Source organism: Rhinoraja longicauda, unplaced genomic scaffold (genome assembly GCF_053455715.1).
Source record: "Rhinoraja longicauda isolate Sanriku21f unplaced genomic scaffold, sRhiLon1.1 Scf000284, whole genome shotgun sequence".
Taxonomy (NCBI): Eukaryota; Metazoa; Chordata; class Chondrichthyes; order Rajiformes; family Arhynchobatidae; genus Rhinoraja; species Rhinoraja longicauda.
The window spans coordinates 85,737-98,227 of record NW_027601502.1 but is presented as its reverse complement, the minus strand read 5'-3'; the positions used below and the strand labels follow the sequence as shown (position 1 = coordinate 98,227).

The following is a 12,491-nucleotide window of genomic DNA, read 5'->3' as shown; positions in this document are numbered from 1 at the left end:
AGTCACAGAGAGTACGTTTAAACTCCAAAGAGACAGCAGCCAAGGTCAGGATCGAACTAAGGTCACTGGAGCTGTGAGACAGCAGTTCAACCTGCTGCACCACTGTGCCGCCTTGTCACTTGGGAACCTTGCTCTCCTTCAAAATAGTAGTGCCAAGAATTTTCATATATGCCTTAGTGGATGAGATAGTGGATGTGGAGTAGGTTTAGAAAAGTTATGAACTCAGAGCAACAAACTGCTGGAGGAACTCAGTGGGTCGAGCAGTATCTGTTACTTTGTTTGTTACTCCAGATTCCAGCATCTGCAGTCTCCTCTGTCTTGAAAGATACAAACTTGTTGCCCAGAGGAATGCGAGGCAGTTTTGCTTAGAGCAATCCAATGTTCGCCATCTCCCGCGCCCCATCTCACCCAAGACCAAACAATGAACTACAACTGATCTGTCCTCGTCCAAGAGCACGTGACACTCACCAAAATGCTCTTGTACATGTTCCCATTGTCGACGTCCAGACTGACCCGAATGATACAGCAGTCGTCCACCTGCTGGTTATAAAGTGGCAGAGATAGTGTGGAGTAGCTGGATATTCCAGAGACTGAGCGCTTGTGCGTTCTCGTGGACGTTATGGGTGTGGAGGAGACGGAGGAAGAGGAGGCGCTGCTTGACCCAGAGCCGATTCCGGACGTGTCCAATGAGGACAGCGATGTTGATTCCCAGAACTAAAAGAAAATAAAATATGGGAAAAAAGTTTACCATTGGGACAAGACTGGTACCACGAGTGCCCAGTCTGGCCCAGCTTGGAATGTTGTACCTGCCAGTTAAAAGCTGGTACTTCCAAAGTTCAGTAAAAAAAAACACTGGGACCGAACTAAAAGTGAGGTGCTGAGTCAGTTCTGAAGAGGTTTGTAGAGTACATCCTCTTGTAAACCCAGCATTGCCACCATCACCCTCGTGTGTCTACACCAGCGCCAAGCTCAATTCACGTCTACCGGACAACCACAATTTCATTTGCACAGCACCTTTAATGCAGCGACACAGCCCAAGATACACTGGCATACAAAATTATTCATTCATTCACAATATGGATGTCGAACAATAAGTTGATGAACAAGCATCTTACAAGTGGAAGGAGCAGGGGAATAATTTAGGGAGGGAATTTCCTCACTGGGCATCTTGGCGGCTGAAAGCCCTGTCACACCCTATGAAGGGATGAACATCAGTAGTGCTCAAGAGGCTCAAATAGGAGGAACATAAATATCTCATTGGGTCGTGAGGCTGAGGAGATCACAGTTGGTGAGGCCTTGGGTGATGGTCAATAACAATGCGACTGTTTTCTAAATATATTTTGTTGAATAATGTAAGTGTGTGCAAAGTTGCATACATAGGATTCCTTTTAAACCAAGAGAGGGAATGTGGAGCATTTTGGGCTTCAGGGGCATCATGGAGTAAACATTCAATAGATCCAACGGGGATGTGTCAGGATGGGAAGATTCCCAACTCCAGGCTATTTGAACACCTCAACAAATCATCTCTCCCTTCATCTCCCTACCCCAGAATCCTGCCTTTGGCCAGCCAATATACCCGCTTATGGGAGGCAATATCTTCCAGGGATAACCAAAAGGTAAACAGACACTCGGTGACTCTGGGTGATTCTGGGCCATCAATTAACCAGCCATTCTTTGCTCAATCCCAGCATGTTTATAGCAAACAGATAGAGCCATTGAGTTGTTCTATCTCCTGTTAATTTGCAGGTTTTTATTTTGGTCCGAGAAATTAATTTTCCCATCCGGGAGACTTCAGGATAATCTGGGAGATTTAGAAACCCCGGTGGTTGGGCGAGGCAACACTTTGAACTGGGGATTGGGGTGGGGAGGAATGTGGAATGGATAATTCTTGGGAGAGGGATGGAGAGAAGGCAGTGATCATTCCGGGGTTAGAATCTACAACTAGCCATGTACAGTTTAGCTCATTCTAGCAGCTCTACTTGTGCCATCATAATTAGGGCGGATCTTGTACCCACTTCAGGCTTCTTTAGTGACAGACTGTTGGGTTACACAAGGCTCCCCATGGAGTCTAGGCTTGTCCAATTTTACTGTGCTAATGGATGGATCACACTCCATCTCTGGCACTGGACATCACAGTGAAAGAACAGTTTGTTTGGTGTTTGCACAATCAATCCCTACCTTCTTCTCCTGGGAATCCGGTGACTCGGAGATGAAGCTGATGTTGATTTCTTCCACGTCAGAGTTGCTGGATCCGGCAGATGTGACACTGACTGAGTCTACTGCATCGCCACCGCCCAGGTAGGGCCCGTACTTGAGCTGCTCGCAGGAGCGGGACTGGGCGCCCGTACATGGAGCATCTGCGGCTGGGGTCTGCCTGCTGCAATCGTCGATGGGATGGAAGGAGGAAGGTGTTAACAAACCGGATAGACCTCATGTTGGACCGAGCAGACACCTCATTGGGGTTATCAGCAGCCCCCATTACTCTCCCCACCTTTTATTTCCATCAATATCTGTCCTGAGCTCAGCACATTGATGCAATAATAAAGAAAGTCCACCAACACCTCGACTTCCCTAGAACATTGAGGAGATTTGGTATGTCAACGGATTGTCTCTTGAACTTCTACAGGTGAGAGCGGTAGAGAGCTTACTGACTGATATCATGGCCTGATATGGTTATTAATTTATTGAATTCTTGTTTAATATATATTATGAGTATTATGTTCACAGGCTTGTTGTGCTGCTGCAAGTAAGACATTCATTGTTCTGTTGTCAGTACATATGACAATTAAACACACTTGACTCTTGGCTATCAATGTCAATATAAATCAGGCCATCAACTCACTTCCAAGTGCAGAGTAAAGTGTGTTTAATTGTCATGTGTACCGATAATGTTTCTGCACGGCCACCCAATGTGACAGTCATGGCAGGACAGGGAAATGTCCACCTTGTAACCGTTCTGGCCTTTCCCACCTTTGCCCGTGTCAAGAGTGTTTACTAGTCAAATGTATCGAAATAGAACAAAGAAATCCATACTTGCAGTAGTATAACAGGTCTGCAAAACACGGCACTCAATAGATAACATAAAACAAACAGATGTTCAGTAAAATAAAAATATTAACGCAAATCAAAACAAAAGACTGGTCCCTAGTGCAAATCAAAACAGTTCGTAGTTCAAAGTTTAGTTGTTTTTTTGTTGTGTTCAATAGTCCAATGGTTGTTGGGAAGAAGCTATTCCTGAACCTGGAGGTGATAGTTTTCAGACTCCTATACCTTCTTCCCGATGGCAGGAGTGCAATGAGAGTGTGGCCAGTAGAGGATGCATTGTAATCATGTATAGTATGATTTGTCCAGATAGCATCCAGAACAAGCATTTCACTGTCTCTGTACACGTGACAATAAATAAACTGAACTAAAACTAAACTTCTTCTTTGTTATAAGAAAATCTGATTATCCATGTCCAACAAGTAATTCCTTCCACAGCAGAGTTCTCTCTTAGCCCAATGCTGAGGGAAGGGTGAAGTGCCCCCACCATCCACACCTAACCGCCCACTTTCATACACTCTCCATCTGCCAGGATGGACCTGCAGTAGAAACCTCTGTCTTGTTCTCCACATAGCCACAGTTCCCCAGGATTACCCAGGCCAAATGTCACAATCCCCTCTCTGCCTTTACATTCAATGTACATCTGTCTAACCACAGTGGCAAAGGACACTCACTCGCTCCATCGCTTGATGATGCCTGTGTTCTTCTTTGCCTTCAGAGTGTTGCTCGCAGATTCTGCCAGAGGCTCAATTTCACAGGACAGGTTGTAACTGGAATTATGATAAGATTAAAACGGTTAACAAAATTAAGACAGGACATGATTTTCCAGCACCTCTTCCCACCTAGCCTTTATTCAAATCCCAGCCCAGTTTTACCCAGTCAATGGATCTCTGATCTCACTGGGATAGGGTAGTGTACTCACACCAGCTGCTCAGATAAAAACAGGTCCATGTCAGTCATTGAGATTGATTTCACTAAAGCTTGTGTTGGTTCTGTTGGGCAGGTGTGTCTGTGAAAGTGTTAGCACCGAGCAGGGACATGGGCTCTCGCCCTGGCTCTCTCCTCGCTGGCATCGCCAACCAACCCATCCCAACCCTTCCACAGCAGCACAAGCATCCCCTCACCTTTCCGCCTCCGTCAGCCTCCCCACGCTGCGAAACCACTCCACAAACCGATGGTCCGGTGTAAAGGAGTAGTTATTGCAGGCAGACTGCAGCAACTTGATCTGGGCAATCACTTCAAACTCCTAGCAGAGAAAACATTCGCCAGTGTTAGTGGAGCTTGCAGAAAAATACAGCCACATCTCATACATCTCAATGATTCATTGCTTTTCCTGCCTTCCATAGCATACTGGTCCATTATCTCAGTTCCTGTCTTCCCTAGCCCATATGAACCATACAGAGGTGGTAACCGAATCAGATGCCTGTGTACCACAGCTCCCAATTCACATTGCTGCCAGTATTTGGAACGCCCACTGCACAATGTTACAGTATTGTGTGTAATATGAACATCCCACCAAGGTCCAGTGAAATACAATGGAAGCTTCCATACTAACTACTATTAGCTTCCATCTGCTTCCAAATGGAGTGGCTATCAGCTTGTCTCTGAAGGCAAGCAGTAAGCCAAGCCTGTGAGTGAGCACACTGCCATTACACAGTCTCATTTATAAGACACATTTTAAAGAAAATATTTATTCATTGCCTAAATGCGAATGCCACTGGTGATGCCAGTATTTTGTGCCCATCCCCAACTGACCCATCGGCCATTGAAAGAATGATCCCTTGGGAATGCCTTGTAAGTGAATTAAAGCAACCCAGGTGCATTAGTGGGATTCAGTGTTGTTGCCAGCCCTCTGGACACGGGCTGAGTAATTTAAACTAAGTAATGGGATAGAGGGGAGAGGAGTGGCGGTGGGTTTTCAGCGCCAGGTGACATCTGGCGGTCTAGCTGGGATATGACCGCTCCCTGGGAGTCAGCACAGTGGCTCCTTCATGGGGAGCTCACGATCCGAGCTGTGGAGGTAAATGTTCATTTATAAACCCATGGCCCTCAATAATGAAACAAGGCTTAAATGTCTTACCTTTCTCCTTTTTTCAAAGTTGATCAGACCGCCCTGTGAAGTGGAAAGGAACAGATGAATAAACTGAATGACTATATTTCCTCTCTGCACACTCTCTCTCTCCCCCCCCCCCTTCCCTCTCCTGGGGAGCAGGTACAGGCATCAGTCACTTGCAGGCATCGCACTGTACAACAGTGCAAGTCTATTGCGGTTCACAGACTGACACTAACCATTACAAGCTCTGAACGAACTGCTGGCGAAACTTGTGGATAATTAATTCACATGTTTGTTTCGCTGGTACATAAACAGAGGAGACACAAGGAACTGTAGATGCTGGAATCTTGTGTAGAACACAAAGTACTGGATTAACTCAGCGGGTCAGGCAGCATCTCTGGAGGACATGGTGTGAAGAGTCCAACCTAAAACATCGCCTGTCCATGTCGTCCAGAGATACTGCCTGACCCACTTTCAGCACTTTGCGTTTTACATAAACAAGGATGTGGACCCATTTCACTACTTAGTTACACTAGTTGAGAACACATTTGTCATCGTATTCCAATATGACAAGCAGTGTTTTCCCACATTAAACCCATTTGTTACATGCTCCATTTGTAAACAGATTTGAGGCTAATTCTCACTTACTTCTAAATGATCTTTTACCGCAGTGTCCAACATAACCAGGTCAGTGAGAAAGGTTCCCAAGTAAGGGATTGTACCCTGCATTGTACCCTGGAGAAACACAGAAGGCATTTGCATTACTGATTAAGGACAGCCATTAGAATAAATGACTTGTGTGCATCAGATCGATCTCTGGAGCAAACCTACCAACTCCTTTTGTTGCTGCTGCCTTTTCAGAGCCCGTTTTGGATTGAGGTCAAGTGTAGCAAACTTTGAGGTCCCCTCCTGGAGTTCCAGAACATGAAAATAAAGGAGACATACAAAAAGTGAGCACCTTACGAACAGGTCAAAGAATGCATGTGTCTGATTTGGACTTCAGCGTAAAATGGTATCAAGTGCTAAACCTTGCCTTTCCAGTAGGTGGCAGCACCCATGCGAGACAAGGGTTTGGGATTATAGATTCAGGTTAGTAATATATACGAAGGTACAAATAAATTCCTCGTTCACATAGTGTGCACGGAGTACATGATAATAATAGATAACAAGAAATACAATGATGGATGCAAAACAGCAGAGTGGTCTAAAGATGTCGGGCAATTTAAAGTAGTGCAGAAAAAATACTAAAGTAAATTATGGAATAATCAAGTTGAGTTTAAGAGTAAGAGTACATCGCAGCACCTCTGGGAAGGGGGTGTGACAAAGTGATTGGTTCATGAGTCTGATAGTTGTGGGGAAGAAGCTGTCCTTAAATCTGGGCTTTCAAGCTCCTGTTACTTCTCTCAAAAGGTAGAAGAGAGAAGAGCTGGAGTGACAGGCATCATTGACGAGGCTCAGCCTTCCTGAGGCATCACACCGTGAAGATGGAAGGAAGAAGGAAAAGCCAAGTCTGTGATCGACTGTGCTCTGTTCACCACCTCTGCAGGTTCAGTCAATCAAGAGCAGAGCAGCTGCCATCGCAGGCTGTGATGTATCTTGCCAGAATACTTTAAAAAGAGTGAACAAACTCAGGACATTGAGACATGCTAAGATTTTTTCTTCTGAAGTGGGTCATTGGAGTATGATTGTACAATTTGCACAAAACACAATCCTACAAACCAGCAATGTGCTAATGGCCAGACTGTTTTTGTTGGTTGTGTTGAGCGAGGGCTGGACATTGCTTGGGCCAACTAGAGATAACTTCCCTATGGAGGGTGAAGCAAAGCTTCAGTTTTGCCCGTTTATTTTGTTTCTCGTCCTTCAGATGCTGCCTGACTTCATGTTTCCAGTGTTTTCTGCAGCCTCAACCTTGGATTCAGTTCATCTCTATTCTACCCATTGGCTGGCCTCCTCCATTCTGAATGAAACTGGCTTCCCTTCCAGTGCTGCTCAGAGCGCCAAGGCAGTTCCAAGTGATTCACTCACCCAGTGATTCAGACACAGCAGCTGAAAAACCCACACTATGAAGACATTGCAAGTTACTGTAAGAGAAGCTAATTAAGGGCGATGACTGTGGGTTGCCGGGGGTGGAACGGAAGCTAAGACCTGGTCGTGGACTGTTTCTAAAGAGTACCGCGGTGTCAACTTTCCCCTAGTCAAGTCACTGAGGGTTTGCCTAGGCTGTAAACTCTCCTGCTGCTGGCACAAGTCATTTCAAAACTTATCGAATGACCTATCAGCTTGGTGAAGAAAGCAGTGTCTTCTGCAAGAACACGGTGACTGGTCCGTGAGCAGTTATTTACAGATAATATAACCACATCCTGCCATCAGGTCTCCATTGCATCTGCTTCATGCTTAAAAATGTTGCCCCCGCTGTTGCTTCCTGGAATCTGCACTTTAACCACACTGCAGATCTTTACAATGGCTTCATCGAGCAGCTAATACGATAAGGCTTCCTGTAAGTTACTTTTGATGTTAAAAGTGCAGAATGCTCTTATTCTTCTTTCGCTTTAAGCTTTGTTAAATTCAACAACAATGAAAGCTTGCTTTACCATTGTGCTTTTTACTTACAATAACCTCCCAAACTTCCTCTCGATAGAATGGGTCAAAGAGGCACATTTTGTGGAGGAGAGAGAGAGGTGCAGAGGATCAGAGAGAGAGAGAGATGTACAGGTTGAGGCCTGCGCAGCCTGCAATGGTGGAGGCCAGAGCTGGAGTTTGGGAAGAGTTTCTGGAGCCTGTATTTTGTAGAGTTTAGGGTGGGCAAGGCCATAGAAGGATGCGAGTATAGACAGTTGGCCTAAAAAAAATACCTTCACATGCCTCGGACTGTTTCAACAGACACTATAATAAAGAGAGATGATAAAAACAGACGTTGCTGAAAGCACTCAGCGGGTCAGGCAACAGTTGTGGAAAGAGAAAGAGAGTTAATGTTTCAGGACTGCGACTCTTCATTAGCAATGATCTGAAAAATCCACTCTGTTTCTCTATCCACAGAAGATGCCCGACCTGCTGAGTGCTTCCAACAATATCTGTTTTCATTTCTAATTTCCAGCATCTGTTGTTTTTGATTATCTTAACAAACAGTGATCTAAATTGGATACTCATGGGGTCTTTTGTGCAGATGATTCTTCAATCTCTGAGGACAGTGAGAATAAATATTTGCTTGAATTGATCGATAAACTGCTGCACATCACAGTATAGTGATATGGACGTGCAGATTCACCAGGAGAATAACAAAATAACAAGTACGGGATATTTGCACAATGTTTTGCCCGATTTAAACAGAATAATATCCAGCAACTCCCATTTTTTTTGTATGCTGGGAGCTTTTCCAGGGACCCGACCTTGAGATCACTCAGGTCACAGAGTCCCATTGGCGAAGCAGCTTCACGCCACACACTGACACTGGGCACACAGTTTCATATATTACCAGGGATGCCCGCTGGAATTCAGGAAAATCCCATGTCTGATTTGCCAACCTTCTCACACCAAGCACCCCCCTTCCATCGTTCAGTATTATAAACCTGCTTGTTTGACTTCTTACTATTTATAACCCCAGAACCCCTGCCAACAAACTAACCAGCAGGTGTGAGCAGGTATGGATTACCCAGGCACAATTATAAATGACGTATTGTTGAGAGTCCTTGAGCAAAGTCCAATTCAGAAAGGCTCATTAGTGTTTTAAACAACCGTCTCTTCAGTTCAGAAAGAATACCTGAATATAATTTTATTTAAAGCACAAGCTTTAAACCACAAAGATGCATTTCTTTTTTTGAAGTGTTCTGTGTTAACAATCCCCAAACACAGCTGTCATCAATAATACAAAACTCTTAAGTGGAAAGCTGATGGCGCAGAATTAAAGGCAATGATAGACCAGAGGAATCCTGATTCAGTTCATGGTACATAACACAAATTATCAGACAGTTGCTGGGGGTGTCTTAACTTTAATTTAGTTTCATTTAATGATCACCCGTACACTAGTTCTATGTTATCCCCTTTTTGTAGTTTACACGCCAAGGCAATTCACAGAGGCCAATTGACCTACAAACCTGTGGGAGGAAACCATAGCACCTGGAGAAAGCCCTCATAGTCTCAGGGAGAACGTATAAACTCCATGCAGGCAGAAACTGTAGTCAAGATTTAACCCGGGTGTCTGGTGCTGTGAGGCCACAGCTCTACCATTGTGCCACCCATTGATATTGGGCCTGGGATGGGGAGTACAGCACGTCAATAGACAATAGGTGCAGGAGTAGGCCATTCGAGCCAGCACCACCATTCAATGTGATCATGGCTGATCATTCTCAATCAGTACCCCGTTCCTGCCTTCTCCCCATACCCCCTGACTCCGCTATCCTTAAGAGCTCTGTCTAGCTCTCTCTTGAATGCGTTCAGAGAATTGGCCTCCACTGCCTTCTGAGGCAGAGAATTCCACAGATTTACAACTCTCTGAGTGAAAAAGTTTTTCCTCATCTCCGTTCTAAATGGCCTACCCCTTATTCTTAAACTGTGTCCCCTGGTTCTGGACTCCCCCAACATTGGGAACATGTTTCCTGCCTCTAACGTGTCCAACCCCTTAATAATCTTATATGTTTCGATAAGATCCCCTCTCATCCTTCTAAATTCCAGTGTATACAAACCTAGTCGCTCCAGTCTTTCAAGATACGACAGTCCCGCCATTCCGGGAATTAACCTAGTAAACCTACGCTGCATGCCTTCAATAGCAAAAATATCCTTCCTCAAATTTGGAGACCAGAACTGCACACAGTACTCCAGGTGCGGTCTCACTAGGGCCCTGTACAACTGCAGAAGGACCTCTTTGCTCCTATACTCAACTCCTCTTGTTATGAAGGCCAACATTCCATTGGCTTTCTTCACTGCCTGCTGTACCTGCATGCTTCCTTTCAGTGACTGATGCACTAGGACACCCAGATCTCGTTGTACGTCCCCTTTTCCTAACTTGACACCATTCAGATAATAATCTGCCTTCCTATTCTTACCACCAAAGTGGATAACCTCACACTTATCCACATTAAACTGCATCTGCCATGCATCCGCCCACTCACACAACCTGTCCAAGTTTGGCATGTCCAATCTCTGTTCAGCCATGCTGGGAGGCGAAAGAGGGTGGACACTGGGTTTACGGTTGGGTGAACATTCACTGGGCAACACAATCTAGGAGAGGGAATGGGTGACGTTTCGGGTCAAACTGATCAGTCTGAAGAAGGGTCTCGACCCGAAACGTCACCCATTCCCTCCCTCCTAAATGCTGCCTGACCTGCTGAGTTACTCCAGCATTTTGTGATACCTTCGATTTGTACCAGCATCTGCAGTTATTTTCCTACACAACTTCACTGGGCAACAGGACCCCACCAAGATTGGGAAAGAGAACCCTAATGGTTTATAAGAAAGGCAGTGAACTCTTACCTTGATGAGCAGCTCACGGCTCAGGGAATGGTTATTGTCATCAGAGAAGATTTCGGACAGTTCTTGGAATATTCGAATGTTCTCTCTGCAAAATTCCAACCAAGGACGTAAAATGTTAGAAGCAATGCAACATAATTTGGTATTCACAGGAAAACTGATAACCATAGAATTTTGGCCAACTCCCTTAAATCAGACAGTCAAATTCCTATTCAGAGCAGAACAGGGGAAACTGGAAATTGAAGCTAGAATTGATTTGTGCACAATTCCAGGAAACCTAATCTGCAAGGTCTTGCTTACAGAGTACATGGAGTACGTGCTATTGAGGAGCAGGCGCGGGATAATATCCATCCTGTTCACTACATATAACAGTTTACATCCAAGCACAGCTGGAGATTGTCACAGTGCAATGTGTAGTTCCAATCCTTGCTGTGCTGAACTGCGTTCAACAGGTTATGTACCTCAATATATTCTTGCCCATTCATTTGGCATCTGGTTTCTGTTGAACAACACTGTAATGCACATTCTCCATTCATTAAATTTAAACCACTGGTTAGTCTACTAGCTTCAAAATTTTCATGACATATATTGAAATGTACAAACTATCTCCTTATCCTACTCCAACCTTTGAAGGGTAGGGTTTTGGCAACAATGTGTGGGAACAAGCCACAATATTGCCACACCACAAGCACCTTTCAGGAAACTAGAACAGTGCCAGCTGGATTCAGGATGGTCGAAATCTAAATAGATTTTCCTTCTTTACTATTCTCAAATATCATGCTCCAAAACGCATGTGTGGTAATTATACAAGAAGACACCATCATTTAACATAAAGTAAAGTACTTTGGCGCAGCTGGTCAAACTGATGTAGGGACTCTGGAGACCCGGGTTCGATCCTAACCTCGGGTGCTGTCTGTGTGGCATTTGCATGTTCTCCCTGTGACCACATGGGTTTCCTCTGGGTGCTCCGGTTTCCTCCCATATCCCAAAGGCAACTGGGTTTGTTGGTTAATCGGCCTCTGTAAATTGCCCCTAGTATGTAGGAAGTGGATGAGTAAATAGGATAACATAAAACTAGTGTGAATGGGTGATGGTTGGTTGGTAAGGACTCGGTGGGCCGATCGGCCTGTTTCCATGCTATAGCTCTTAAAACTCTTAAGTAGCTCCTTATCTGTCCTTTCTGTGGAAGTATGGTCAAAGTAATTCCAAATGATGCCAACTGATAAATCTCTTGCTGGGTTCATTTCCATCGCAGGCCTCTAGATGGCACTAAATTGGAAGGCCTCGCATTCATTCTCTGGTCATTGCTGTGTTTGCTGAGAGGAGAGAGATGGGCACAAAGATTCTGGGTAGCGGGTAGCTCACCATTGCATTGGGTCAAGGCCTAGATATGAAGCTTCATAAGGAAACAGACTGCCACTGCTCAGGGTTTAAGGTCACACACAGAGAATTGCAAATTAGGCAAGGAATGGAGAGAATATCACTCAATAACCACAACTTGCATTTATACAGCGCCTTTTAAACATGAAACATCTCAATGAACTTTACAGACATGACATTAAAGCTTATGAAAAACTATTGAGGCAAATGATAAGTAACCCAGTTGGTGTGGCAGACTTAATGAGGATCTGAAAGGATAAGAAAGAGAGGTTTAGGAGGGAATTCCAGGGCTAAGCATCGAAACAACTGAAGAAATGCCAGTCAAAGGGGAAGTGGTACACCTGGGGCTCAGGAGACCAGAGATGAAGGAGCACAAATCTTTACCTGCACTGGTCTGGAGATAGTTATTGTGTGGTGATCCCACGTGGGATTGAAAAATAAGGATCAGGACTTTTAAATAGATCCAGCCAATGAAAATGGGAATGCCGAATGATTGGGAGGTGGCTAGAGGTCTGAGCATATGATTACAGAGGGAAAAGATGGGAAATCATGC

At 44.7% G+C, this 12,491-nt stretch overlaps 1 protein-coding gene across 3 annotated transcripts in view; it reads right to left on the bottom strand.

Annotated features, from left to right (window-relative positions):
• LOC144590752 (ral guanine nucleotide dissociation stimulator-like) overlaps positions 1-12,491 on the bottom strand; it is an 84,446-nt gene that overhangs the window by 4,536 nt on the left and 67,419 nt on the right. For 2 of the 3 annotated variants that reach the window (XM_078395169.1, XM_078395168.1), the window contains exons 9-16: positions 10,562-10,646; positions 5,927-6,004; positions 5,744-5,830; positions 5,123-5,155; positions 4,167-4,288; positions 3,717-3,812; positions 2,179-2,377; positions 469-714 (exon numbers count right to left, since the gene is read on the bottom strand). In XM_078395169.1, coding sequence (XP_078251295.1) covers positions 469-714; positions 2,179-2,377; positions 3,717-3,812; positions 4,167-4,288; positions 5,123-5,155; positions 5,744-5,830; positions 5,927-6,004; positions 10,562-10,646 — 946 coding nt within the window. The remainder of the gene's footprint in view (positions 1-468; positions 715-2,178; positions 2,378-3,716; positions 3,813-4,166; positions 4,289-5,122; positions 5,156-5,743; positions 5,831-5,926; positions 6,005-10,561; positions 10,647-12,491) is intronic. The other variant, XM_078395170.1, reaches the window with a different exon arrangement.